The sequence below is a fragment of the Silurus aristotelis genome, assembly GCF_946808225.1.
Source record: "Silurus aristotelis genome assembly, chromosome: 10".
Classification (NCBI taxonomy): Eukaryota; Metazoa; Chordata; class Actinopteri; order Siluriformes; family Siluridae; genus Silurus; species Silurus aristotelis.
Window position 1 is genome coordinate 4,851,872 of NC_139583.1, and position 27,413 is coordinate 4,879,284.

At 40.5% G+C, this 27,413-nt stretch overlaps 3 protein-coding genes across 3 annotated transcripts in view; 2 read left to right on the forward strand and 1 right to left on the reverse strand.

Moving 5' to 3' along the window:
* Positions 1-716: 716 nt before the first annotated feature.
* Positions 717-12,673, forward strand: tm2d3 (TM2 domain containing 3). The gene is made up of 6 exons (XM_083552490.1): positions 717-884; positions 2,097-2,237; positions 4,421-4,575; positions 5,508-5,679; positions 11,837-11,912; positions 12,123-12,673. The coding sequence occupies exons 1-6, from the start codon at positions 776-778 to the stop codon at positions 12,286-12,288; spliced, it is 819 nt and encodes a 272-aa protein (XP_083408616.1). The 5' UTR covers positions 717-775; the 3' UTR covers positions 12,289-12,673.
* Positions 12,674-19,000: 6,327 nt separating this feature from the next.
* larp6a (La ribonucleoprotein 6, translational regulator a) lies at positions 19,001-24,142 on the reverse strand. Its single transcript, XM_083552388.1, has 3 exons — positions 23,457-24,142; positions 21,958-22,156; positions 19,001-20,848 (listed from the first exon to the last, which is right to left on the reverse strand). The coding sequence occupies exons 1-3, from the start codon at positions 24,080-24,082 to the stop codon at positions 19,736-19,738; spliced, it is 1,938 nt and encodes a 645-aa protein (XP_083408514.1). The 5' UTR covers positions 24,083-24,142; the 3' UTR covers positions 19,001-19,735.
* A 138-nt stretch (positions 24,143-24,280) lies between these two features.
* The window catches only part of lrrc49 (leucine rich repeat containing 49), a 47,162-nt gene continuing 44,029 nt past the window's right edge, over positions 24,281-27,413 (forward strand). The window contains exon 1 of the mRNA XM_083552359.1: positions 24,281-26,654. Within this exon, the coding sequence (XP_083408485.1) occupies positions 26,598-26,654 (57 nt within the window). The 5' untranslated portion in view covers positions 24,281-26,597. The remainder of the gene's footprint in view (positions 26,655-27,413) is intronic.

Consider the following 27,413-nt stretch of genomic DNA (forward strand, 5'->3'; position numbering starts at 1 on the left):
TAGCATAAATACTTATTTATTCCAAGAAAATGAATGAAAATTGCAGTTCGTTTTTTTATTTTTTTTTTATTTTGATTTTCATGTTTTGATTTGAGGGAGAGTGGTGGCTCCAGCGGTTAAGGCGCTGGGTTGCCGTTCGGAAGGTCGGGGGTTCGAGCCCCGGTATCGCCAAGCTGCCATTCTTGGGCCCTTGAGCAAGGCCCTTAACCCTCTATGCTCCAGGGGTCCCTTACGAGGGAAATATCAAGGTCCGTGACGTTGGGCCGCCTTCCAGTGGGCTCACCACCTGCAGGAGGGACCGTAAGGGACGGTGCTGTGAGGATTGGGCAGCAGTCGAAGGCGGGGGCCTACTTAGACTGCTGCCCCCGCGACCCGAATTACGGATAAGCGGGAGAAAATGAATGAATGTTTTGATTTGTTTTATAATTGATTTAAATCAATCACTATTTATTTATAATATATTTTAATTGTGACCATTAAAATATAATATACAAATAATTAAATAATAAATAAATAATGATTGTTTAATTTTTCTAAAGATGATAAATATTGGGGGGGATGCGACACTTCTTTTATTTCATTTCCACACCCGCTTTCTGTCAAATCCCGCCTCCTTGCCAATGATTGGATTGTGTCTCACGTGACGAGCGACTTGCGAGCCAATCGCTATGCGCATACCAAGACCGACTAGCCAATAGTAGTTTTCGGGATGCGGAAGTTTCCAGAAAACGGGTCGGAAAGAAAGAGAGTCTGAATCTGACCGTAAGTAGCAGAGATGGTCGCTAACGGCTTCAGGGGGCTATGTCAGAGGGGACGCAATATCATGAGGAAATATGGCCTCGTATTCCTGCTACTCGCTGATGTTTTCTTCAAATCCACAAACGGTAAGAATTAGAGTCGAAAGAGAGTAGGGTTTGTCGTCTGCTTGGACGTTTTAGTGTCCTTCCTATATCGATAGCTAGCGTGGAGGGTGGGCTGTATTACAAACCATGCTTCTTTCTTATACTAGTGCACTAGATAGTGTACATCAGCTATTACTTTATACTTGACATTGTGCACTTATCTAGGGAGCATCGTGTCGTTTGGACTTGGGCCATTAAGCACTTCTTAGGCTAGTAATATTGCTAGTTAATGTTGTTGTATCTGTGCCCAGGTGTCAAAATATAACCATTTAAAATATTACCCTGCAAAAATAAACCATTTATTCAGACTTGATTTTGGAGCTAATGATGTTTGAGTGCGTCATTTAATTAAGGAACAAGGAGATGCTGAAGTGTCCGTCACCCAGGAGTAGTTTCAAGTGTTTTTAAGGGGAAATTGGGGGTAATGCACGCTCTAAATGTCGTCATAAGACGTCACTGAATGACGTCATGATGGTTTAAGAGTTAAAAAAAAGATTTACATACTGGTGTATTGCTGGAGAGGAGCGATTCAAATATCTACAGGAAGATTAATGCTTAAGGTGTTGGACATCTGGGAGGACCACCATTGGGCCCTTGAGGAAGGCCCTGTACTGTAAGCTCTGGTCAAGTCCTATAGGCTTTTAATGCCATTCTAACTATACAGGATGGAATAAAACAAAGCACAAATGTACACAAGATAACACAAAGCCAGGACACTATATGAGGAGCATGTGTGCAAGATTGGCGCAGAAAACAAAAAACAGACAAAACATAGCACTGCAGCACCACCAGTACAGTGAAGTGTGCAAATAGTGATTTTTCCACCGTGTGCATGTTGAACGCTGTGTTTTGTGCAGTAAAATGAGTTAAACAGTTGTTGGTTTGGGACAGATGGATCAATCCATACGTTCCAGACTGGTCTTTCCACACGATTCTAACAGCCACAGTGGTGGTTAAGGTGTTGGACTTCTGAACAGGAGGTTGTGAGTTCAAATATCAGCCTTGAGCAGGTTTTTTTTTTTTTTGTTGGATTTTTAAAAATATAATCAGTAAATGGGTCTGAATGTCTGAATCCGAAATGATAAATCCTGCTGTGTAATTATTATTAGGCTTCCTTCAGTGTCATCTTGGAGGACTGTACTCATTTCTCTGTGTCTAAATTTCCCCAAATCGTCACGTCTCCGTGTCCAACAGGGTACCAGAACTCTGCGCATGTGGGTCCAGATCCCCCTTACCCGCCTCCACAGGGCCCGGCAGGTTCCGGTCCGGTCGGATCGGCAGCACCTGCAGCACCGGCCTTGTCCCCTTTGTCGTCCTCTTTGTCATCATTAACAGGTAAAGTGTCAGTTTGAGGTGTTTATCTGTGGCACGAACATGTGAAGAGCTGCAGTACACGTGCACTGCTACACGATATGTTTTATTCTATATGTTTATATAGTTTTTTTTTTTTTCTCACGCACCGTCACATGATTTCACCGTCCAATCAGCTTGTAGTCGATTTGAATAAAATGCAGTCAGTCAGGGTTGGGAATGTTCGGCTTTTTCTTTTTCAGAAAGGGTGTGGTTCAATAAAAGGTCATGATGTGCATAGGGTTGGTCCAGGATCATGTTTGGGTCTTTGTGCACCTGTTGTGTGCATGCGTGTTCTGTGTTTCGCCCCAGATATACTGTAAATATACTCTATGGTATCAGAACACCCGACTTTTCCAGCCTCGTGCGATTCTTTTGCTGAACTGTTTCCACAGCTGAAGGCACACGATGAGATGAGCTGGTTTTCTTCACATGAACTAGGAGATCCAAACCTTTTCCAGCATGACGATTCCCCTGTGCATTGGTTGGAGTGGAAGATCTCCCGAGCGCTGACCTCACAGTTTTCGGGAGAATTAAAACACTGACTGCACTCCAGGCCTCTTCAAACTACCTACATCAGTACATGACTTTACTAACACCATTGTAGGTGAATAAAATTCACACAGAAGGTGTGTGGAACATCTTCCCAGAAGAGTGGAGCTTTTTATAACAGCAAATGGGCTGTATATATGTACATGTTTTTTAAAATGACTAAAGAAATTTTGGACAATTCTGTTTCACTGCCAGTATAAACTGAAAGATGGAGCGATTCCAGAGGAAAAGAGGAATAGAAGAAAAGTGGGACAGCAGAGGTAGCAGTGCAAAGTGTTTACTGCAGCAGCAGCAGATTAGACACAGATAAACAGTTCTCTGTGGTGTAGCTGTATTCTCTACACAAGCTGAGGTTGTTTTATTGCAGCCACAAAAAGAACAAAAATCACTTATGTCAAGTTTATTTCTGATGCGCTTTTCACAACATTGTCTCAAAGCAGCCTGACAGAATTTAACAGTGAAGGTGAACGATGTGTGTTTATCCCTGATGAGCAGCCGTGGTGACGGAAGAAAAAACTCCCTTAGATGTTATAAGGAAGAAACCTTGAGAGGAACCAGACTCAAAAGAGGAACCCATCCTCATTTGGGTGACATCAAGAGTGTGATCATAAATCTTTCAACAATACAGAACACTGGAGAGTGAAAACTAACATAAACACTGAGTGTTTGATTATGAGTAATGTTCTTTCTACAGTATTTTACAGTCATTTGTGATTGTGGAACCAGAAGCTACTGAGCAACTCAGAAAATAGCTCAACATTTGCGATCATCATAAATCCAACACCAGCTTCTCCATACCAGAGCCTTTATACATTCAAAGAGGTCCAATGTCCAAACTCCTTTCTGTACTTCTGAAGTACAGAAAGGAACTTAAAAAAAAGAAATCTGAGGCAGTAGTGGTGTAACGGTACACAAAATTCGGTACACAACGATACACAAAATCCCTGGTTCGTTACAGACCTCGGTTACACTTGGGGGAAAGAAAAGCAAAACATAACGACAATCGCTTGTGATCTTTAAAATCAGATTATTTTTAATAACATTCGTGACCATCAACAGTTTACATTTTGAAAACAGTTTTAAATAAAATGCCTGCTTGGTTAAATCATTATTGAAGCTGGACATAAAACTAAACAATCCATACTGCTAGTACAGCTAATGCTAGTGCTTTGGATTCTTTAGCGTTTTCATGCATGCACAAAACAAATCGGGTACAGTGTGAGTAGCCATTGTGACTAGTTTCTATTTTTATACCCCTGGCATTGTTTTTTTTATTTATTTAATCATTATTATAATAATAATAATAAATGCACTCAGGCTGCGAGGCAGAGGCTAAAACTTGCGGTCTGCCACTTAATACGTTCCTGAGGGAACATGATTTTAATTCCGATGTTCCGCACGTAAAATTAATTGCATCCGGTACACGTGTACACCGAACCGACAGCCCTGTACCGAAAAATTTCAATACAACAACGTGAACCGTTACACCCGACTAACTGTGGAACCATGACCCCTAGTAAACTCATTTTCTACCAAACAACCAACTTTAAGGCTATAAAGTAGATCTCATGCTGGACTGGAACTGACAAACCAAAATAAGACTCGATTTCTTTCAGAGTTGGTGACCGAGAGCTACGAGGCGAAGTGCCCCAGCGGGGGTCTGTGCAGTAAGTTACCAGCCGACTGCTTCACGTGCGAGTACCATCACAACTGCAGCTACGGCCAGCCGACAAACTTCACCTGCATCACCAAGAAAGGAGTTCACTGCCTGGTGCGTATGCTGGAGCATCTCACAATCCTTCATTCACAGAAATCAGTGTGCACAGTATTGTCGAGACAGCAGATATAGTTGCCTCATATTTATTTGTTTACTTATTATTTTTAGTTTGCCTTAACCTGGCCTGTCGTATTAGAACCATAACCCTCGACCGGGATCTACCTCGATGTAGTCATTATTAATCCTATTTTATAACTAATGGAACCTCTCATCAATATAAATATATAAAATGTTCAATACCTGGTGTTTAGAATTATTATTATTATTATTATTATTATTATTATTATTATTATACGGTCCAGCCTTCACTCCCCACGTGCATCAATGACCCCTCGGCCGCCCATGACCCTGTCGCAGGTTCACCACTGTTCCTTCCTTAGAGCACGTTTGATAGATTCTGACCACTGCAGACCAGTAACATCCCACAAGAGCTGCAGTTTTGGAGATGCTCTGACCCCAGACGTCTAGACGTCACAATTTGGCCTTTTTCAAACTCGCTCAAATGCTTACACTTGCCTATTTTTCTTCTGCTTTTAACACGTCAACTTTGAGGAGAAAATGTTCACTTGCTACTCATACGTATATCCACTCACTAACAGGTGCCATGATGAAGAAATGGTGTTATTTACTTCACCAGTCATAACGGTATAATGTCATAATGTCAATGTTATGACTGATCGAAGTGTAAAATGTCGAATGCCCTGTGGTTTAAATTATTATATAGAAAAGCTGTTTAACCGAAAGGTTTGTCAAAAAGGTCATATTAAAACATGTTCAGAAATATTGGCACCCCTTCCATTACTATAATTAGGTGGTCTTTTTTTTTTATCTTGGTGATTATTCTATTGGAGCGCTGCATCACGTATGTGCTAAATGACAGCAGTTCTACACGTTTATACTGGTTTTCTCTGTGTGTTAATCATCAGAACACCACAGGAATGCAGCAAACCTTCAACCTGACCATGAATTGTCAGTTTTGCTGGCAGCTGGATCCTACTCGGTATCGCTGCAACATTTCCACCACCTGCATGACCGTGTCCTGCCCTCGAAAGCGCTACAACGCCACCTGCACCGTCCTCGACCACGTGAACTGCTTAGGTATGGACTTTCTGTCTGTTAAGCACTAATTTTAAAATGTAGTACAAATTCATCATGTAGGACTTGATATTTTTAGCAATTTGTATATTTATATTCCAGTGTAGAGCCAGGGCTTAGTCACGCCATCCTTTTCTCTCTCTCTCTCTCTCTCTCTCTCTCTCTCTCTCTCTCATTTATTTGACAGCCCTGCAAAAAAAAAAAAAAAAAAAAAAAAAAAAAAAAAAAAAAAAAAAAAAAAACCTCCTGCTCTATTACTATGTATGAGGTCATGTGATTTCTTGAATGCACTGAGCCAGACTTTATTCATCACCCTGAATAATCAATGCGGTGTTACAGATTGGAGCAATACCAAAATCTTCAAATATAGCCACATTCAAAGCGTAGACCTTTTTAAAGGATTGATTTATTATAAAAAATATTATAAAAAAAAAAACAAAATGTGTAATATTGTAGACTTGAAATCGATGAAATGGCGGAATTTCAAACATACATGTGATCTTTATGTCAGCACAGGTAAGTCGATTGAGTACACACGAGAATGGCCGGATAACGAAACGTGAGCCGATTTGGTCGAAAGGTCTTGTTTGAACACCCTGCAGTGTACAACAGGACGAATCTTTACCTTGAAAATCAGTAAACAAATAAGGTTCTTTGTGAACCGTGAACCTTGGAGTGTATTTTCAATCAATATATTGTCATTTGTTTCTCTATCCCTTAAATAATTCCTCATTCTTTTATTCATTATTGGTGAGACATGAGTCCATCACAGACTAAAAGTTCATACCGGTAGAGTAGTCATTCAATTCATTTTTATTTGTATTGCACGTTTAACAGTAGCCAGTGGTTTCTGTGGCAAGGAGAAAATCCCTGAGGGGGAAAAAAGAGGAGAAACCAGACTCAAAAAGGGAACCCATTCTCATCCTCAACACCGAATGTCCGTTCATTTCAGTTCCCTCGTCGTTGAGGAACGAGGCGCTCTTCAGTGGCACATAAATGCAGAACCGTTCATGCAAACTGTAGTCCTGAGCCTTTGAAGCAGACTGTTGATATTAATTACAGTTCAAATCCATCCTCAAAGTCTTCAGTGATCTTTGGGATGTTGATGTGGAACCACCCCCAGCTGAACAGAGTAGTACAGAACTCCAGCATGAGTATTACCGTAATTTTCGGACTATTAAGCGCACCCAAATATAAGCCGCACCCACTAAATTTGACAAAGATTTTTATTTTGAACATAAATAAGCCGCAGGTGTCTACACTGAAACTAATGAACTTTACACAGGCTTTAATGAAAGACAGTGTCTGTTACACGGCTTGTATCTAAACAGTACCCTAACAAGAAAGTCATTGTTCACTGTCTTCCTCCTTCCTTTCACAACAATTTCTCTCGGGAGTTTATCTTTCGGCATCGTCGTGTGTTTAAAAATCACCATTGGTGTATCTTTTCTCCTGATACCGTGCAGCTCAGAACACAGGTGAAGAGTGTTTTCATGCCCGGTTGTTTTCAGCGTGACGAATGATTTGCATTTCCTGTAGACAGTCCGAGTGAGCGGCAGGTCAAACGTCAGAGGAACATCATCCATATTTATGATGTAGTGCGGCCCGATTCAGTGGGAGCGCATCTGATTTAATATAAAAAGTTTCATTGGTTCACCTGAACCCGTTCCGCAATTTCATTGGTCTAATGTTATGGGGATCAGTTTTTTGGCTTGAATCTTGTGAAACCGGGAAAAACCCCGGAAAAATCCATAAATTAGCCGCTTTATTGTTTAAGCCGCGGGGTTCAAAGAGTGGGAAAATGTAGCGGCTTATAGTCCGCAAAATACGGTACATTGTTTACTTTTAGATTTGAGGCCACATAGCAGTTTGAATTGGTTGATTGATTAATGTATTATCACTATATGGACACAACTATTGAGAAACCCGACTTTCCCAGCTGTACGTGTTTCTTTTCCCAAACTTTTACCACAAATTTTGGAGATATTCAGTCGTGTAGGACGTCTTTGAAAGCGGTAGCTGGAAATTTTCTCTTTAATTGAACTTTGAGACCCAATTTTGCTGCACAAATTCATGGAGATGCTTCACATGGATTGGAGTGGAAGATCTCATGCTATAGAGTTCTGACCCTCAACCCTATTGAACAGATTTTGGAAGAATTTGAATGCTGACTGCACCCCGGGACCTTTACAAACACCCCCTGTGGCTGAAAAAACACAAATCTCCTGAGGAACATTTTTCCAGAAGAGTGGAGCAAAATTTTTTTGTAATTACAATGTACACGCTGATGACAGGGTTTCCGAGGAAGGCGATGCAGAATGTGTTTATTTTCTTTCTGTAGCACAAACATCAACTGGCAATCTTCCTTCTGTTTTGAAGCGCGAGTTATGTTCGATGCCTCACAGTTCGATGGGAAAACCTCGGCGTTTAAATCGTGTGTGAACGCAATCAATCTTCCCAAATCCTCACTCTAAAGGCGGGTGAAATGGAGAAAGTACATCACAACAACCTTTTTTTTTTTTTTTTTTTTTTTTTTTTTGCGTTTCACAGTGTGTAATTAGTATTTTTTTTCTTTTATTTTTGGTGAAAATCTAAAAGCGGGATAGAAAAAGTGAATCCTAATAATAATTCAACAAACATTTCAAGCAAATTTGAAGCTTCTGTGTGTGTATCACATTAGCTGATTCTAATAGCTTAATTAATATTAATACAACAATTTCTGTTTCCTTCAGTGCAGTTCAGAAACAATGAAACTCGAAATGAACTGCATTGACATGCATGCAGTAAAACACGCACGAAGTACATCTCTCGGGTCAGCGAGGACGGGCGAACGAGTTCGAGTTGCGCAGAATTACAAGCGGATTTTAATAAATTGAAAAACAAACAACTCCCAGACTGCTCCATTAGCAGTCATTACTTCAGTGTTCTGTATATCTCTTATCAAAGCATTTTCTTTGAATTTTCATGAATCCCTCACCTGACCTACTCCAGACCCACTCGTGTTTGTCTGGTGCACTTCTCTGGAAAAAAGCGCCATACGCTTTTATCCATGTCTGGGTACATCACCCTCGCTGCATTACCCTTTTGTAAATGAAATATACTTCAAAAAAACGATCCCTTCCATGCTTTATTCCTTTGCAGAAGGAATTCAGGAAGAGTAATAAAACAGCATTATTGATATTATTAAAATACTTTTTTACCAAACAGAAATCCATGAGAGTGGTGGGAAGATATCTTTTTAGACTGGTCGATGTGGAAAAGATAATTTTTTTGCGAAATATGCACGTTGATAGGTGGAAGGACTCGTTGTTTAAATCCTCTGATGTTAGCGAGTGATGGTAACAATCGATTTCATGAAAGCTTTGATACGATTCGGGAATTATTGAGTCAAAAGGCTCAGACTAGAAGACTCGAGAGGAACTAATCATTTCTGTACCTTGTGCAGAAGCTACCGCGAATGTATTTATATTTTTTTAATGCTACGAACGGAGGATACTGTACACACACCACCGACACGAAATGAACGAAACGTCAAAGTTGTGTGGAAAATCGAACAGTTTTCGTCAAAATTCAAATTCAAATTTTGTCACATGTACAATTATACAGAGTACAAATGCTTTTTACAACTGTCCAACATCAAACATGAAAATAAAAAGGAATATAGGGATTAAAAAAATTTAAACCAAAGTAAATACATACAAATAAATATATGTATATACACACGAAGTAATTGAGTGTGATTGTCCTCAAATGAAGTGTGATTGTCCTTATTCTTTTCCCTTTGGATTATGATTTTAAAAAAGATTTTCAGCTACCGAAAAAAGAAAACGAACAACATTTTATGACATTAAGTCTTCGTTACTTTAATGAAAAATTTAAGTTTATTCATTTTGCTGCTCAAAGTTCAGATGCAAGTCAGTAAAATAGCTAAAATAAAACCAGCACTATTATTAACTAACTAACTAATGTTCAGCTTACACTATATGGACAAATGTTTGTGGAAACCTGACCATAAGATTGGAATATGTTTCTTTTTTAACATTCCACATTTAGTCCCCATTTGCTGTTATAATAAGCTCCACTCTTCTGAGAAGATGTTCCACTAGATTTTGTGGAGATTTGTGTGAGATTCTTTCACCCACATACTGTAGGTGTTAGTAAAGTCAGATAGCGATGTAGGTGAGGTGAGGAGGCCTGAGGTGCAGTCAGCATTCACATTCATCCCAAAGGTGTTCAGTAGGGTTGAGGTCAGAGCTCTGTAGCAGAAGATCTTCCACTCTAATGCATGTGAACTATATCTTCATGGAGCTGGCTTTGTGCACAGGGGCTTTTTATATGCTGGAAAAATGTGTCTTTTGGTTTAAGTGAAGAGAAAAATTTTACTTTCACCACATATAAAGACGTCCTATACAATTGTGAGCCTCCAACTTTGGGGAAGAACTACATACGGCTGGAGGAGCAGGTGTCCCAATACTTCTGCCTGCATTTTTTGCAGTGTTTATCAAGGGCATGTCATTCAGAATTTATTCAGTCTTTCATCTGCAGGCGGCTGCTGGATTTTAGGAGAGTAAAGGAGGATGTATTACGTTGAAATGAACAAAACGTGGCATTTAAAAAGGTCCTTCGTTCACGAGAGAAGACGACTGAATAAATAACGTTGTCGGGATTTCTGTCTGAATAGAAAGAGGAAGCCTGGAGAGGCAAGAGAGATGCACTAGTTAATGGTATCAGGTGTTTAAAAGCAGATTAATATCGAGCTAAGTGGGGAATTGAAATGCCATTTGGCTCACAGTGTCATGTTTCTTATGTAAGTCTGGCATCTCAATGCTTTTGGTGTTTATTTATTTTTTATTATGTAATTCTTCTTAGATATGGCTCTTATGTAAATCGCAAATAAATATACTTCATTACGGATAAATGTCTCACAATATCCTTGGCCTAAGATAAAGTTTTTTGTTTGCAGCATAATATTAATGTTGTAAATCAGTAGTAGTTTTTTTTTTTTTTTTGTAAACGTTTCATTTACATTTCATTTAAAACATTTGACAAAAAAACCTTTAACAAGTATTCTATTTATACAGCTTAGCAGGTGAGGGTTAAAGGGCCTTGTTCAAGGGCCCGGTTGTGGCAGTGCTGGGATTTGAACTCTGGTCCAGAAGCTCAACATCTTAACCACTGAGCTACTACTTTCACTTACCTCTCGTTTAGTTTTTTTGTTTTGTTTTTTAACAAATGCAAATTCGATCTCAGTTTGAAATGCAAAAGCTGTCGGCACGGTGCGGGATTTCGCTCTCGGCCACATCACTTGGTCTCATGCTCGGTCTCGTTTAGAGATGTTCGCATTTCCACTGATTTTTTTCATTTGGAAACTTCACTCCTGCAGTTATTTATTTTTGTAATTTTTTTTTGGTTTTGTGATTTGATTTAAAAATAAAGTTTGTTGGTTTTGATCTAGCTTAATTGAAATCACTCTTGATCCTGAATAAACAGCGACGAAAGATCCTGTAAACGCACCATATAGCACACGAGCACTGGTCAAATCGATTTTTTTTTTTTTTTTTTTTTTATGTAAAAAACAAAACAAAATAAAATCCTACTTATGCAACTTTCCTGGTAAGGACCTTGCTGGCAGGCTTTCTTTAAAAAAAATAAAAATAAATAAATGATCATTTAAAAAAAACTAATTGACCCAAAGTATGGGCAAAACTTTGTGGACACCTGACTCTAAGATCTGTATGTGCTTGTAAGACATCTTATTCCACGTGTAGTCTCCACTTCCTCCACTCTTCTAAGTAGATGTTACACTAGATTTTGTAGTGTTTGAAGAGATTTCTACTCATTCATTGTTTGCAAAGATGGTTACTGATCCCAGGCCGTTCAAAATATACCTTTCCAAACAAAGACGGACAGACACAAAGACAGACATACACAGAGACATACACAGAGACAGACAGACACAGGCAGACAGAGGCAGACAGAGACAGACAGAGGCAGACAGAGACAGACAGACAGACAGAGGCAGACACAGACAGAGGCAGACACAGATAGACAGATATTAATTCCTGCAGATAACATTTTTGAGATTATTAACGTATTTGTGCCTACAATGTGTAGATCTCAAATATTTAGTGCAGATGTTTCCTGCTTTCTGTCTGAACAGGAAAAAGGGAATTTCAAAAGCGCCTCTTCTGCAACTGGACTGGAGGATATAAATGGTCCACAGCGCTGACGCTAAGGTAACCCATACAATATACATAGACACCAAGATACTATTAATATTTATACAAATAAATAAATACAATTAAATAATAATAATTGCTTGCATTTTCTCCATTGATTAAACCCCCCCCCCTCCATATTTGATATATAATTAATATAGAGTATATGAAAAACATTTGCCTTTGTGAAACGATTAGAAAAGAATTCGTCTCTTGGTTCCCACGCAGCATCACCCTGGGCGGATTCGGAGCCGACCGATTTTATCTGGGTCAGTGGAGAGAGGGACTGGGCAAGCTCTTCAGTTTCGGAGGACTGGGAATCTGGACCCTCATTGACGTCCTCCTCGTCGCCGTGGGTTACGTAGGACCTGCTGACGGATCGCTTTACATCTGAGACCTAAAGTGTTGTTAAATAGGACTTTTCCGTTTCTTTTTTTTTTTTCTTTTCTTCCAGAAAAGGACTTGCAGATCGGACTGGAAGACACACAAGACTAACGTGAGCTGGTTTTCTCACCACGTCTAGGCTACAGGAGAGCATTATTCAGTGTTGACATAAAAACGCAAGGTAGCTTAATATCGCCTCAGGTGAATGACTTCATAGCCTTCTGCATGATTCCCAGTCCTTGTGCACATACGAGAGTGCTTATTTGTTATAAAGCGAATCCACACACCTGGTTTTTGAGAAGGTGTATATGATCTAAATGTCCTCAGATTTTGAGACTAATTGTATCATCGGTGTGTAAATGGTTCTGTCAGTCATCTGGAGCCAGGAAAATGAGTTGTTATCAAGGAAACCTGGGACACCTGAGAAGCTGTCTTTGGATTTGTTTTTGTTTTTTTTTTCTATGTTGAAAAGAAAGAAAAACCTTGTTGTGTTTTGCAGTGTAACAATTTTTGTGTTTGTTGTAAGGTGTTTCTCTAGGCAGTAATTTAATTTATACCACTATTTATTTTTCCCCCTTCAACTCCTGACAAGAGCAAATCTTTATATGACTATCGATTCTTCTGGTTCATTCGGTTTCACTTCGTTTGATGCATGAATGGGGAGCGATTATAGAAATAAACCATGTCAAAATCAGACAATATCCCTCTGTTTTTGCTTTGAAAAAGGACTAAAGGAGCTGCTGGGATGTGGTACGGCAAAGAATGGTTTTTATAGTGTTGGATTATAAGGGTTTGCATACCATTTCCATACACAGTAGTGATGTAAAGCTCCATATCTAACACCGATTCACTTCTCAGTGCATAGCCAACAATACATTTAAGATACATGTGAAGAAGCTACCGAGCCCATGATATAATCCGATTTCAATTTGACGACGCAATACGATGCAATGGAAAATATATGATGCTCTGCCATTCAATATGGTACAGATAGTTCGCTTTTATTCCTTTGGTTCAGACAGACAGCAAATCATAAATTTTCTTAACTACCTTCTGACTTCTAACGCATGGCCCTCTTACAAACAGGCCTTTAGAGTAAAAAACAAAAAAACACAAATTAACTAACACCAGATGTTCTTTTCCTGTTCTGTCTATAGGAAGACACAGCTCTACCTCTGCCATGTTAATCTGTGTTCTCCGTAGTGTTGAGATGCGTCATTCACGTGGCAGCAGCGGTGCTGAGAGAACGCGCTCGAGAAACTGTTTAGCGAGGAGAAATCGATCTTCATATCAAATATCGGGCACAAATTATCGTCACTTTCTAAATAATACGTTTAGCGCAATTACTAACAATTTTATATAAATAAATGTACGTTTTTATGGGTTAAATGTTAAAAACGCATCAACCTCATACACAGATTTAGCCTCATCTTAGAAGGAAGGAAATTGTCAGTGAAGTTGATGGACAGGTAAATTATCTCCGAATGGAAAAGTAGATATGGGTTGTTTTAATAAAACAATAGTGGAGAAAAATACAGAATGGATGGAGAAGTGTGTGAAAGTTTTTAGAAGCATCATGTTAAGCTGTTGAGATCAGATATTGACCTTTTTAGCGAGCGTCTCACGACCAAAATTCATGATTCCAGTGTTTATTTGAGGGAGGATGGATACCTGAAAGGGTACAGTAATCCCCCGTTTATCACTGTGGTTACGTTCCGAAACCCCCCGCGATGAACGAAAAACCGCGATAAACGGACGGCAAAAATGGCATCATGTTTACAGTACTGTACTGTATTAACGTTACTTCAAATTATATTTTTATTAATACATTTTATTTGAATAAAAAAAAAAAAAAAAAACAGTTTAGTCTATCATGCTCTCCACCAGACATGGGGGAAAAACAGCCAAACATTAGTTTATATGGCAAATGCAATTCCGTATTAAACCAGGGGCGCCAGATTCGAACCGCGGTAAAGCGGGGGATTACTGTATTCACAAAGATATAAACTGAACCGTTTATGTTTCAGTACCGAGAATGTTCACCTAGAAATAACACTCTGGCTCTTTTTCTAGGGAATATGTAGCTCGAGCTAGAATGAATAATTCTCTAATAAAAGCATGTTCTGTTCTCGGTGTGGAAAACTTTAGACAAATGATTCATTAAAAGGGTTCAGTTTTTATTTATTTATGCCTTTTTCATTTCTAAATGTTTTGTTGTTCCGTTTCTACAAGAACATTCGAAGTGGTGACCAGATCCAGAGTCTATAATCAGAACACCAGGAGCAAGCCATGATTTACAATATGCATGGTGTTTAGTGCTTCCCGTAATATATGCTGTTCATTTAATCCTGTAAATATCTTCAGGAGCCTGAGGAACATTTTCTTGAGTGGCATAAATTGTATGCATCAGCCCTAGTAATTAGTGTGTCTTCATCATCATGTAAGCGTTCCTTCTCCACACTAAAGAATCCTAACCACTCATAAACGAAAGAGGAATTTAAAAAGTGCTCCATAAGCAACACTTTAGACGTCGATGAATTTGACAAGGTAAACTGGAGACTAATGCTGTAGATGGATCGACAGAACAATCAACAGAAACATGGAAATCGGCATACAACTGATAAACAATACAAATAAAGTGTTATGTTGCTGTTGGCTAAAAAATAAAAGGGTTTCCAAATAGGCTTTGATAAGTTGATTTAAAATGAAATTTCATTTGAATCTGATCCAATAAAAGATTTATGGAGTTTAAAGTTCAAATACAGTGAAAGGTTTTGTTTTCAAAACCTGTTTGTCTAAATTATTTATTATGGGGGATAATCGGATTAGGTGTTGGAGCCCCACCACCACTGATCGCCTACATATTTGTACCAGCCCCCCCTAATATAATTGGCTAGAACCAGCCCGGAGACAACCCAGAGGAATCCTACTCAACCACTGGAACTGTAAATATCATGCACAGAGTCCCCTGAGCTCCAGACATGGGATCATGTGTCCTGTATCTGTGATGGTGCAATAATGTTCACCACAATGAGGTCATGTGGGATACAAGCTTTACTAATAACAGTCCCTAATGCATCAGCAATCAGCTTTCAATGAATTTTCTTTTTCGTTCATTTAGCAGTCGAGGAGTCATGGGACATCTTGTATTCTGTGGTGACTGTAGCACCTCAAAAAAGTGTTAATTTTCATGCTCTTTTGGGTCCATACCCAAGGTCTAGGTGCCAAGCAAGGACAAGTCGTGCTCACTTAATACGCACTAATTGGGGATTACAGACACTGTGATGTTTTTAGGCAGAATAGTCCAAAAAACATCCAGTGGACTAAAAAGCTCAGTGGAAAATAACTTAGTCGTTCCCGAGTCGATCTTATGACGACGAATGCGACACGACAAAATTATAAAATGTTTTGCGTAGCAGGCAAACGTAGCAGCATTTAAGCGGTAAAATACATTGAGACGCTTCCAGGATGTACACATCTCTCACCTCTGTTTTTGGTGTTTCAAAGCCCAATTTTAGCTCTTCTATCTCTCCTTTTTAAAATTAGCATTGCTAGATAGTGAAACAGAATTAGCCTCGTGTGCTTCTCACCGATCGCTCCGTTCGACACCACGCCCCAGCTACCACATACACAATTAAACTGGAAAGACTATACATCAATATAAATTGCTCTGTTTTGCTAAACTATGTACTATAATAGTTAATTTTTTTTAACTTAAGTGTACTATTCCATACTGATCACCACTCAAGACTTTTACATTTTTAAGTTACAGTATATTGGGGTCATTGTAGCACATCTACCTATTCTTCCAGTTAGAAGGCCATGACTAAATAAATAACATGGTGAGCAGGAAAGTATCACAATGAGCAGCCGAGTGAAAATGGAGATCATACATCTTAGTCCAAGGAACCTTTAAGAGTAAAGATTTGACCCAATCATTTATGCACATTGCTCTGGAAAAACTTCAGCGAATTCGCCTGCAATCATCACTCACCAACTCCTTCCTACACTTTCCTCCACATGCTGAGGGTCTTGTGATGCCTGCAGCTCAACCTCTGATCCGTGATCAGTTCCTCCCCATGACACCTCCACTAAAGCTGGGGACTAAGCAGAGGAGGAGAGTGATGAGTGGGTGTGCAACAAATCTGAAGTCACGGCTTTGTGAACTGATCTTAAAATCGCTTGGCTCAAGAAGGCGTGCAAACGTCTTCACACACCTACATCCACCCGCGAGTTCAAGATCGTTATTTCCTTCAGGAGCAAATCGGCACTGATAAAAACGCCACAATCTTCTGCCAATACTTTTCTTTTATGAAGCAAGTTTTAGCTAGCGGCTAGTTGAATCTCTTTGTTCGGCTGGGTCTTGTTTGTTCACTCTCTAATAATTTACACATTCTAGGATGCAGTCATTATTTCCATACAGTATACAGCGCTCTTGCTCCGATTGCTAAAAATCTACATATTAGGCCTCGTTTTTCAACAAGGATACAAAAGCCTTCATTTGCATTTCAACCTTTACAGGAAAGTAGCACAAACTGAATGTAAGAACAAATTGCATGTGGTTCCTAGAGACTTTTCTTTATTTTCCACATACCCTGTTTTCCCCCCCCTCAACTTCCTATCATTAATTTTTCAGTCACATAATTCATCATGTAGATTTTCTTGAATGCACGTGTACCAGAACGGATTACGTATGTTCACGTGACCAACATTCAAACCCTACAAGACCGAGTTTGTGTAGGTTTTACATATAAAGGAGACTCACAAATGTGAACTATTTATTTAATGCAAATCATGCAGAGATGTTTTTTCCCCCACTATTTGGTTATCAAGTTCAGCTTTGCCTTTTATTTAAATCCGGTTGAACTTCAATGTCCCTTTACCATATATCAACCTAGAAAAGGATTAACAATTCCTGAAAATTTGACCACAATGTTAGAAGTGATAGCATTAAATTTCCACTTTGACTAGGAGACCCAAATCTGTTCTGACATGAAAATATGGTTTACATGGTTTGGAGTGGGAAATTTTGAATGACCTTTTATGGAACTCTGACCTCAATCCTATTAACCATGAATGAATGTGCACCCCAGGTCTCCTCACCAATATCAATACCAGACTAACACCCTTGTAGCTGAACAAACAAAGCTCCATAAAATCTAGCAGAACATCATCTCAGCAGAGTGGAGATAAAGAAAATTGGGACTAAATGTGTAACTGGATGTTCTGCCTGCAATAAATTAACACATCTTATGGTCAGGTGTAAACCTTTTGTCCTCATTTTTATTTTAAGAGCAATGAAATTTCTAGCTATTGATCTAAACCATAGGTTCCCCATCCTGGTCCAGGAGAACCGCAGGACCTGAACATTTCTGGTTTTAGTTTGAAATGTTTACACCTTCAAACAATAGAAACATTCTTGCTTACAAAGCGTTATTACAGTTTATATTATAGTTATTCAACTATAATATAAGTTGAATAACTTATTATTATAATAACTTATATTATAGTAGTTTTTAGTCAGGCTTCATACAATCCAGGTAGTGGTCAATTTCAGTCTAATTTTATCCCATGACCGCAATTAAAGCAACATGGGGCAAAAAAACAAGCATCTACAATAGTACCTCATGTGGCCCGTGCAATTACGCCCACAAAGTCTTCCCCTTCAAATAAACTCCATGTTTGTTCACTGTTCCAGCAAAGGCTTTTATAGGCAGGTTTCTCATACAGGCTTTTAGAACTAGACCAAGAAAGAGCACAAATCCACAATCTTGGGTGACCTGAATCTAGGCTGTGTGTAAAAGACTTTCAGGAACCGGTAAACATTCAGTGAAGGCTTTCAAGCACACAATATGGGGCTATTAGTAGCAGCAAGAATGGGTGAAAGCCAGTCGAGGGCTGCAGACTGACACCATGACCATTGAATTTGCGATTTCTTTTGAGAGAAAGCTACGTCCAGAAAATGACCAGATCAGACTTCAGTATTTGGATAAAAAGTCATTATTCGCTAACGATGTTCTTTTGCTGTTGGTTAATTTAGCAAGTTTGACAGTAGCAAATTTGGGAAAGAAAAACTGGCGTGCAATTACGGCAGTCTAGTCAGTGATTACGGCAGTTACATAAATGGCTTTCAAACAAACCTTTTTCAACCTGATCAGAAAAAGTTTAGTTAGCAAGCGTTTAGTTCCCCACCTCCTCCATCACCACCTTTTGTAATTCGAGTTGCTAAGAAACTTTAAAACGATACCTTTTCAGAGTGGGAAGTGCATTATCGTCAGGGGTAATAGAGCTGAACAATTTGGCGGTCTGCAGTCTCACACAGAGCTTATGATTCGGCCCACGGCCGACAAATCCTTATAAGACCTCCTTCCATCTGTGCAGCATTTACACCTTACATGCTTTCTTGCTGTTTGAACCAAGCCAAGCATTTCTACTGCCAAACTACGGTGGCGATTTTTAGAATAATCAGGTCAACACATGATTGCAGTCCACAAGGGTGTTAGAGTGGGAAAAGGAGCAGTTCCTCAAATATATCCAGCAGCCATTGCAGCTTCAAGCTAATGATTATTCGAGTTGATTATGTGATTGATGTGCAGAGTGGAGCAAATCATGAACCGCTCCTGGAGATCCCCAAGCACCACAACGAACCACGTTATTTTTTATACAAACATGCGCACAGGATTAACATAATGAATACAAATAAGTCACAGAGCAACCGGGCATGAAGTTCAGAAGAGGCAATGAACAGCAAATGAATGCCATTGCAGTGATTTATTTTGTACAGTATGAATTGTGCAGTACTTCGCCTTCACTCGACTGTAAAGGCAATAGCAAAGCATATTTACATGCCGAAGCCAGGCTGGATCCTCACTACCTACCTCCCATCCCTTCCAGGCTACACTTGAACAAAACAGATAAGGCTTATCAGATCGAGTTGAAATTCTATGAACCACATTCCTGCAAAAAAATAGCAATCCCTTAGATAGAACAGAAAATAGTCCAGAAAAAAAGGGCAAAGTATTAAAAAGCAAATTAAAACTTCAAAAAAAAAAAAAAAAAGTGACTACTTAATTTCTGGAAAGAAACTGGTCACAATTTCATTGCTGCTTTTTGGTTACAAGGCATCCAAATCCATATGCCTAAACCACTGTCCACATCAAATAAAAAAATATAAAAAATAAAAAACTAAAGATTTTACTTATCCAATGTGGAGTGACCTGAGCTTTGCCCTCATCCCTTTCATGTCATACCGAAAGTCTGATTAGAATTGCCCATCTCAAAAATAAAAGAAATATCCATAGGAAAAGGAGATTACAAAACCCAAACAATGATGTGAAACAGTGGCCCTTTTTTTGCAGAATTATATCTTAATGATAGTGTGGTATACGATGCATAAACCTCACTGCTATAGTTCAGTGCTGCCATTTTGGGAGAGGTGAGGCTCCCCCTGGTTCAAGTCAGGTTTGAGTGGATGCAGTTTTGCCCCGTTCTGCCATCAACACTGCATGAAACCCACGTGTGCCATCCGGACCCCTGGGCAGGCGCACAACGCCAGGGGGAAGGCCGTCTGCGTTCTGGATCTTTCTGCCCAGCATGGGGCTCCCCACTGGGCTGCTCTCCTGACTGGCCACCTGCTTCCTGCGCTGCACCCACGGGCTTCCTGAAGGAGTCAAACTGCTGTCTGAGGAATAATCAGCCCAGCGGCGTCCAGCCTCAGGGCTCAACCTGCCCTCACTGGCTAGAGGTGAGCGGGCATTAGGAGGGGCTTTGCGTTGAGAACAAGGGCTGGCTCGTGGGCTGTTCCATGGGCTGGAGCGTGGAGACACAGCCGGGCTTAAATGGAAGCCTCCAGGACTCAGCTTGTTGCATGAGCGCGACTTGCGGCCGAGCCGAGGTGAGGTGGGGTTGCTTTCTGTTTCAGAGGAGCTGCAGGCCGAGTCGTCTCCGTGATACTGAAGCTCACGCACACGGCTGTTCAGCGAGCGGCTCTTGCGCATTCCTCCGCCTCCTCCATTTCCGTTCTCCTCCCGCTGCCTCTCCTTGGATACCTTCTTTTTAGGTGGCTTGGTGCCAATCAGCACCACCTTGAGCCCCATTGAGCCCTTCCCGTCTCCCTGCTGACCTGTGTAAGCCTCATGAGCCTTCACAGCCGCCTCCACTTCCTCAAACTCGACAATGGCACACTCCTCAGTGCCCAGCTGTGAATAGCGACCACTCAACTTCTTTAGATCAGGTGGCAGGTCTTTGCCAGGTTTCAGCACACGCACAGAGGCGATTGGGCCGTATGCGCCAAAGGCCTTGAGCAGAAGCTCCATGAGCCGCTCCTGCTGGGCAGGGTTTGCCCCAGGGCTCCCGTCTCCTGCCCCACCTTCACCTGCCAAAGCCACACCTAGCTCAGGCCAGCGCTGTAGCTCACTCAGGAGCAGCATGCGGCTCGGAAGAGACTCGCTGGCGAACACGGGCACGCTCGTCCTGCGGCGAACTTTCCGGCCTTCTTCATTCAGCTCCAGTAGGGTGGAATGGCGCAGTGCGTATGCTGTAGTCCTCCAGTCTCTTGTCAAGTGCTTCACCTGGGAGCAAAGGTGCAAAATCACCATATTTAATTGTAACTATTCAAGTATTGTTACTTGTGAATTGTAAGTATTAAAAAAAACAAAAACAAAGCCTAGTAAAAGGGGTCTAAACAAACCTACTACTGAGATCCAGGTCAGTTCAATAGCAAATCTATTATGAACAAACATTAAGACAGGTAATGTAAGAAATATATACGTATATTTTTAAAGAATGTTATGAACAAACATTTGCATATCCCAGCAATGTAGGAAGCAGGGGTTAGAGCGCAAGGTCAGCAAAGATACAGCACCCCTTGAGTACAGAGGATAAAAGCCTTGCTCAGGGGCCTTTCAAAAGTGGCAACACCATAGCTTGAACCATCAACCCTGCCAAACAGTATCCAGGAGATTACCGCCTCCCTAAATTCTACATTCCTTTACACTTTTATATTTTTTTTTCCCCCCATTTGCCAGACAAATGCGACTACTGAGACAACGATTGATCTAAAGCATTGAAGCACAGGCATTGAAAGTTAATAAAAAGGCAAAGCATCCTCAGTTACCATCCCACGCTGTGTTATCAGTTACCTAGAAGGTTGGTAATTACCAGGGCGCGTCGCTCTTGTTCAGTAATTATAGCTTAGGTTAAATTAGACCCAAATGGTACAATTCAATTTGGTGATTTTGTTCACGTTTATAAGCGATGATAAAACCAGCCTCTGTGAGGTTGTGCGACTGAACTTCCTGTACTGTTAATGATTTGAGATATACACCACGTGCGAGAAATGAAAGGGGAAATTAGAAAGCTGGTTGCAACAGATGCAAAAAAAAAAAAAAAACGCCTCTGTCCAATATCCACAGGGACAAATGCAGGTAGTCCGAAATAGCTGTTGTAGCAAACTGAACAGTGACACTTGGGATGCAGTTCAATTTATATTCAAATAGAAATGCCAATCAGTGGCATCAGAAAGCCAGAAAGAAACCAAGCGTTTTGTTTGATCAAAAGGCTGCCTTTATGAAGTGCAGCCTTTTTTAAACATGATTCATACGCCCAATTGACAGCTTGCGTAACAGTTGTCAGTTCTCCCGGACGCAGTAATAGATTCTCCGAGCTTCTCGCTACCAACCTTCTTAAAAGAAGTAAGCAGCTTGACGCTGACAAAGCCGAGCTTATTGCGCCGAACGTGCTTGAGCAGGAAGGCGTCGTGCTCCAGGTTCTCATCCGACAGGTAGTACTCGATCTGAGCTATGAGCTTCTGGGTCAGTTCAGCATCTGGGGGCTGCCAGCTCTCCTCCTCAAGCTCGCCACCACTGGTGCCAGCGCCGCTGAGGGAAAACAGGAAATACGGTTTAGGATTAAAACACGACGACTACAGAAACGCTGCGAGACTCGCTCCAAGTTATGTAGTACACCAATTTAATGGCATCTCCGTTTGACTGTATGGGGGCTACCAAGTGGTCGAGAGCATGTGATCTTGCCAGGAGCCTTCGAAGATGTGCCACAATTGGGGAACGTGCACTCGAGGCACAGATCAGCACTTCAATAATTCCTGTTCATGATTACACTAGTTGCCTGCTTGATAAGAGCCAGGAATCTAATTAAAACCAATGACTCACTGGCTTTCTGTGGACTCCTACACTCTTAAAGCTGGATGGCAACAAGTAAAAACATTTACCACGTTCAACAAGTGAATAGCGGGAGGGAAACCGGCCTGACAAAGGGCGCTAAAAAAGGAAACGTTCCCTCAAAAAAAAAAATGCCTAAAATGCACTAAACACCAGAATGCATAATCTGAACTCACTGCATCTAAAACATGACAATACTGTGCTCTACATATCTAATAGCCGGCTTCGTAGTAGATTTCACCTCATGCTTGTCTAGAAAACTTGTAACAACCTGCCAAAATGTCTCGCTCTGGAATGCTCAATCCTGCTCATTGACTTCACGTTTTAGTGACGGCCCTGCACCTATTTTTAAAACCTCGTTACATGCAAGTCAAACGGTAATAAAGGTGAACCTTTGGGCGTGTTCGGGTGGAGAAAATGCAGAGTTGCCAAAAACAAAAAACAACAACAAAAAAGGGCAACATTAATATGATGAAAGAAAGACGACTGGAAAGCATTGGCCATGAAACATTTCGTACACAAGGCAGTGGACAGTAAATCCAGCCCTGATGACGTAAAGGAGGGGAAAGAAAATAATGGAGCAACAGGTCTGGCACCATTCTGGCCAGTGACGTCATCAAGGCATGGTTTACAGGTGCTCAGTTATTTTGCATTGAGTTGCAGTCAGGGGCAGTTAATTATAGACCGGGTTTGGATTGAGAGTTATGTAATGCACATGCATTATTATTATTATTATTATTATTATTATTATTATTATTATTATTATTATTTATGAGCACTAAGTTAAATAAATAAATCAGCTGTATGGGTCACAGCTATATGCAGTACATGTATATATGTAAGGTATGCAAAGTATTTAAGATAAACTTGGACATGTGCAATTAAAACCAAGACACAACATAAATTCAAACACACACTGGTGTCTTTGTGGGTGTCGATTGTTCACAAAGGCGTTATAAGCTTCTATAAAAACTGATTAATCGATCAGTTCATCAAATACCTCGATTTCTCGTGCCTCAGAATTTCGTCTTCACTGTTGATGGTCTCCTCCTCCTCAGGCTCCTCGTCCTCCGCCGCCTGAATGGCCACGGTTATGGTTACCGGAGTGCCCATCTCTCGCAGGCGTTGATCCGGAAAGCACGAGGGAAGCGCGGCCGCCTCGGCGGCTTCGGAAGCATCGCTGCTTACTACATCCACCGTGTTCGGCGGCAGCTCCGTAGCCGCGCTCATGACCGTGGCGGCGGACCAGCGCGCTCTACACCCCGCTGCCTCGAGGTCCTCGACGACGCCTCCCGCTGGATGATCGCACAGCGGCGAGCTCCGCGCTTCTCGGGACCGGCGCCACGGAAACCCCGAGCCGTCCGCAAGGGGAGAAGGAAGAGCGGCGGCGGAGGGCGCAGGAGCGGCGGCAAACGAGACGCGACCGGGAGGACGGGAGTCTCCTCTCGCTGTCACTTCCTCGTGCGCAATAAGAGGCTTTGTGCGCGCAGGAGCAGCGACCCGATTGGGCCACGGCGAGGCTCCGCACTCATCTCCCCCAACCCACCAGCGAAACGCGAGCTGGAGCCAAGAAGGAGGAAGTAGGAAGGAGAGAAAGCGCAAAAAGGCGTTCACTAAAACCTGCATCGTGTTTCTTATTCCTATTACTGTGCAATTTCGAGTTTTTCTTTTACTCGTTTTTTTTTTTTTTTTTTTTCTTTTTTTTTTTCTTTTGCATTGATGTTACAGGAGCCTGGCATTTCTTTCTGGTGCTTATGACTTATATAGGGTTTGAACCTCCTGATAATTTCACCTGAATGCAATTAAACAATTAGGAGGCAGAAGGTACAGCAATTAAACAGTCCGACCCACTTCTCATCTAATGCCAAGTGGTTAAGAGGCTTTTCCACTCACTCCACTGGGGTTGTGATAGGATTTGCTTATGGGGTATGGAGAAAATAAGGGTGCAAATTTGTGCACAGAAAAAAAAGAAAAAATGGTGCATCAGTATGAACCAGGGGTTACAGCAGGAAGATGAGAAATCAGGCCAGAGCATGTAGTGTGGTAGATGTTTTGCATGTTGCAACACATTTTGCTTTGTAGTGCAAATTCCATTATTGAGCAAAAATTTTCATCATATAAGCAACACATCATCCAGGCCTAATCTATAGATCTATAGGGACCGGCTGTGGCTCAGGGTTGAGACGTGTCATTGACGAGTCCTTCTGCACAGTTAAGAAGGCAGTCTGTGGTACGTCAATTCAACCCTGTGACGAGAATGCTGATGAGGTGCAAATGCAGAGCCGTCTGGAGAAGGGGGGGCAATTTGAAAGACAATTTGCATGGCGTTTAATGTGACAAGCATAATTGTATTATTCTGTATGGAGACAATTAGTGCCCTATATTCCTCTCTACATGCTGTCAATGCTTGATGAGATGACAGGCCTACAGAGATGCATTTTTGTTTTGCAACCCCAGTGCCACTCCTCATGCAAACTAATGACATCATGCTGTTTTTGTACCTATGGGCTGCTCCTGCACTTGCTGTCCTTCTCTACAAGCTTTCGTACTGCTTGAGCCTTATGGCTTGTTCTTAGCCTGTTTTTCTGACCTTCTTTGGCCATGCTTTTACTCCTTTTGGGTTTAAATCTTCCATTTGATGGCGTGCTGCTTGGATACATGTTGCAGCACCACACCCCCCTCCCTGTCTCTGACTCAGTCAGGATATTTATAGACAGACTCCTGCACCCTGGAGAGTAAAGACAGACCAAGTCCTCGTGCGTTATGCACAAATAGAAGCAGTGGCTAAACAATACCCAGGCTCGCTAGACGGGTAATTATTCTACCCATATTCTAGGAATAGCAAAAGCACAATAATACCCTATTTATTTGTCATTATCGTGGCAAAATACAAGGAATAATGCACTTCAAGATGTGCTGTTATAATGGCCGGGTGGTGTGAAGCTGAGTGGATTATTTTTCAAATAACGCCACATTGTGTCGACTTTGATTATCATTATATGACAGTAATTTGCAAATTGTTGCAATTTTCAGTTTAGTAATGAACAGCGTGGTACTGTTTTGAGCTACATTTCGTGCCGTGAAACATCTACGAGACGAGTCAGGACCCGTTTATCACTTGCTATAGCAGCTATAAATGCTTGTTCCCTCATCAGTCTCTCTTCTTTGTTTCTGTCACATTGAATACACACGTTTTATTGGACGACACGTGCAGCAACAAAGCTGCTGAAATATGAATCGAACCTTCTGACTAATCAGATTCACGAATTCTACTGCGTTCTGTTATTCTATAATGCACTAGACAGACTGATAGATAGATAGATAGATAGATAGATAGATAGATAGATAGATAGATAGATAGATAGATAGATAGATAGATAGATAGATAGATAGATAGATTGATTGATTGATTGATCTTTGAAATTTGTGTGTTAACATAATGTTTATTTCTTTGTTTGGAGATATGCGATAGAATAATTATCATTGTCCTTCAGCTTCATTCTTCCATGTGAGTAATAATAAACTTTGATAAAGTAAATAAACAAAAATAATCATGTTCATGCTTGACTACGATAAATAAGTAACCCATAATATTAACTTTAAACACAATGCTAACACACTACACTTGAAAATAACTGTAGCATAGAGTCATAGTGTTATCTAATGTTATAGTCATTTTTTATTTGTACAATTAACTAAGATGACTGAATACAGAAAAAGTTATCCCAACATTTAATACAATTTAAACGCCCTCCCAGAAGTCTTCCTCGGAACCATTTATTGCGTCCGTTCTGCTATCCGGAACCTTTTTTATGTGACACGGGATGTAACCGTAACTAATAATGAATGATGGTTACTACGGAGACAAATAAACAGAGGCGCTGCTCTGATCACAGCACTGAGAGCTTCCGTGTGTTTCATTTAGAATTATAAACGTAGATAAGTTTTTTATTTTATTATTACTATTAATAATAATAATAATAATAATAATAATAATAATAATAATAATAATAATAATAAACGCGACGAGTTTGCATCTGACACGCATTTAAAACGTAAATAAACACGAAAAGTTCAGAGCCGGAAGTTTGGTAGGAGATAAGTGTAATTATCATTTTATTTCTTTTATTTTTTGGTGGACATGAGGGCTCATCAACAACACGGACGCGAAACCCAAGGACACTTTCTTACACCCACGGTAAAAAAAAAAAAAAAATAGATAGATAAATGGATGGATGAATGAGTGAGTGAGTGAGTGAGTGGATGGGTTGTGAAAGGAGGGGTGTCACGCTTTTAATTAGATAGATAGATAGATAGATAGATAGATAGATAGATAGATAGATAGATAGATAGATAGATAGATAGATAGATAGATAGATAGATAGATAGATAGATAGATAGATAGATAGATGAGTGATAGGGTGGATGGATGGATTGTGTAAGGAGAGGTGTGACTTTTAATAATAATAATAATAATAATGCTAGATGGATGGATGGATAGATAGATAGATAGATAGATAGATAGATAGATAGATAGATAGATAGATAGATAGATAGATAGATAGATAGATAGATAGAAAGACAGGCAGGCAGAATTGTTGAACATGAGTCGAAAAGCTGAGTCAGAGTCACAGAAATGAACAATATGAACAGCCGATATTATCTCAAGAAACTGTTTGTGCCAATCATTCCCACATGCTCTTCTTTTTTCCTCATGGGACAATCGGGCTACAGTACATTACAGTACATGCTTTCCCCAAACAAATCTGACTAAATAAATAATGCAGTTTATCTCCTGCATTCTGGTTGCTGTTCACTAATAGGCCTACTGAGCTCTGTCTACAGCTCATCTTCACTCCAGGCAGCTAAAACTGATGATGATGATGGTGGAAATGAACTAACATGGTGTTTTTGGAAAACAAAAAATTTATTGATACTTTAAATATTAGTTTGGCAA

Coding starts and splice junctions, on each gene's coding strand:
- tm2d3 (XM_083552490.1), top strand. CDS start 776: ATGGTCGCTAACGGCTTCAGGGGGCTATGTCAGAGGGGACGCAATATC. Junction 885..2,096: donor TTTCTTCAAATCCACAAACG/GTAAGAATTAGA, acceptor CGTGTCCAACAG/GGTACCAGAACTCTGCGCAT. Junction 2,238..4,420: donor CTCTTTGTCATCATTAACAG/GTAAAGTGTCAG, acceptor GATTTCTTTCAG/AGTTGGTGACCGAGAGCTAC.
- larp6a (XM_083552388.1), bottom strand. CDS start 24,082: ATGCAGGTTTTAGTGAACGCCTTTTTGCGCTTTCTCTCCTTCCTACTT. Junction 22,157..23,456: donor CTGAGGCACGAGAAATCGAG/GTATTTGATGAA, acceptor GTTTTCCCTCAG/CGGCGCTGGCACCAGTGGTG. Junction 20,849..21,957: donor TGCTTACTTCTTTTAAGAAG/GTTGGTAGCGAG, acceptor CTTTGCTCCCAG/GTGAAGCACTTGACAAGAGA.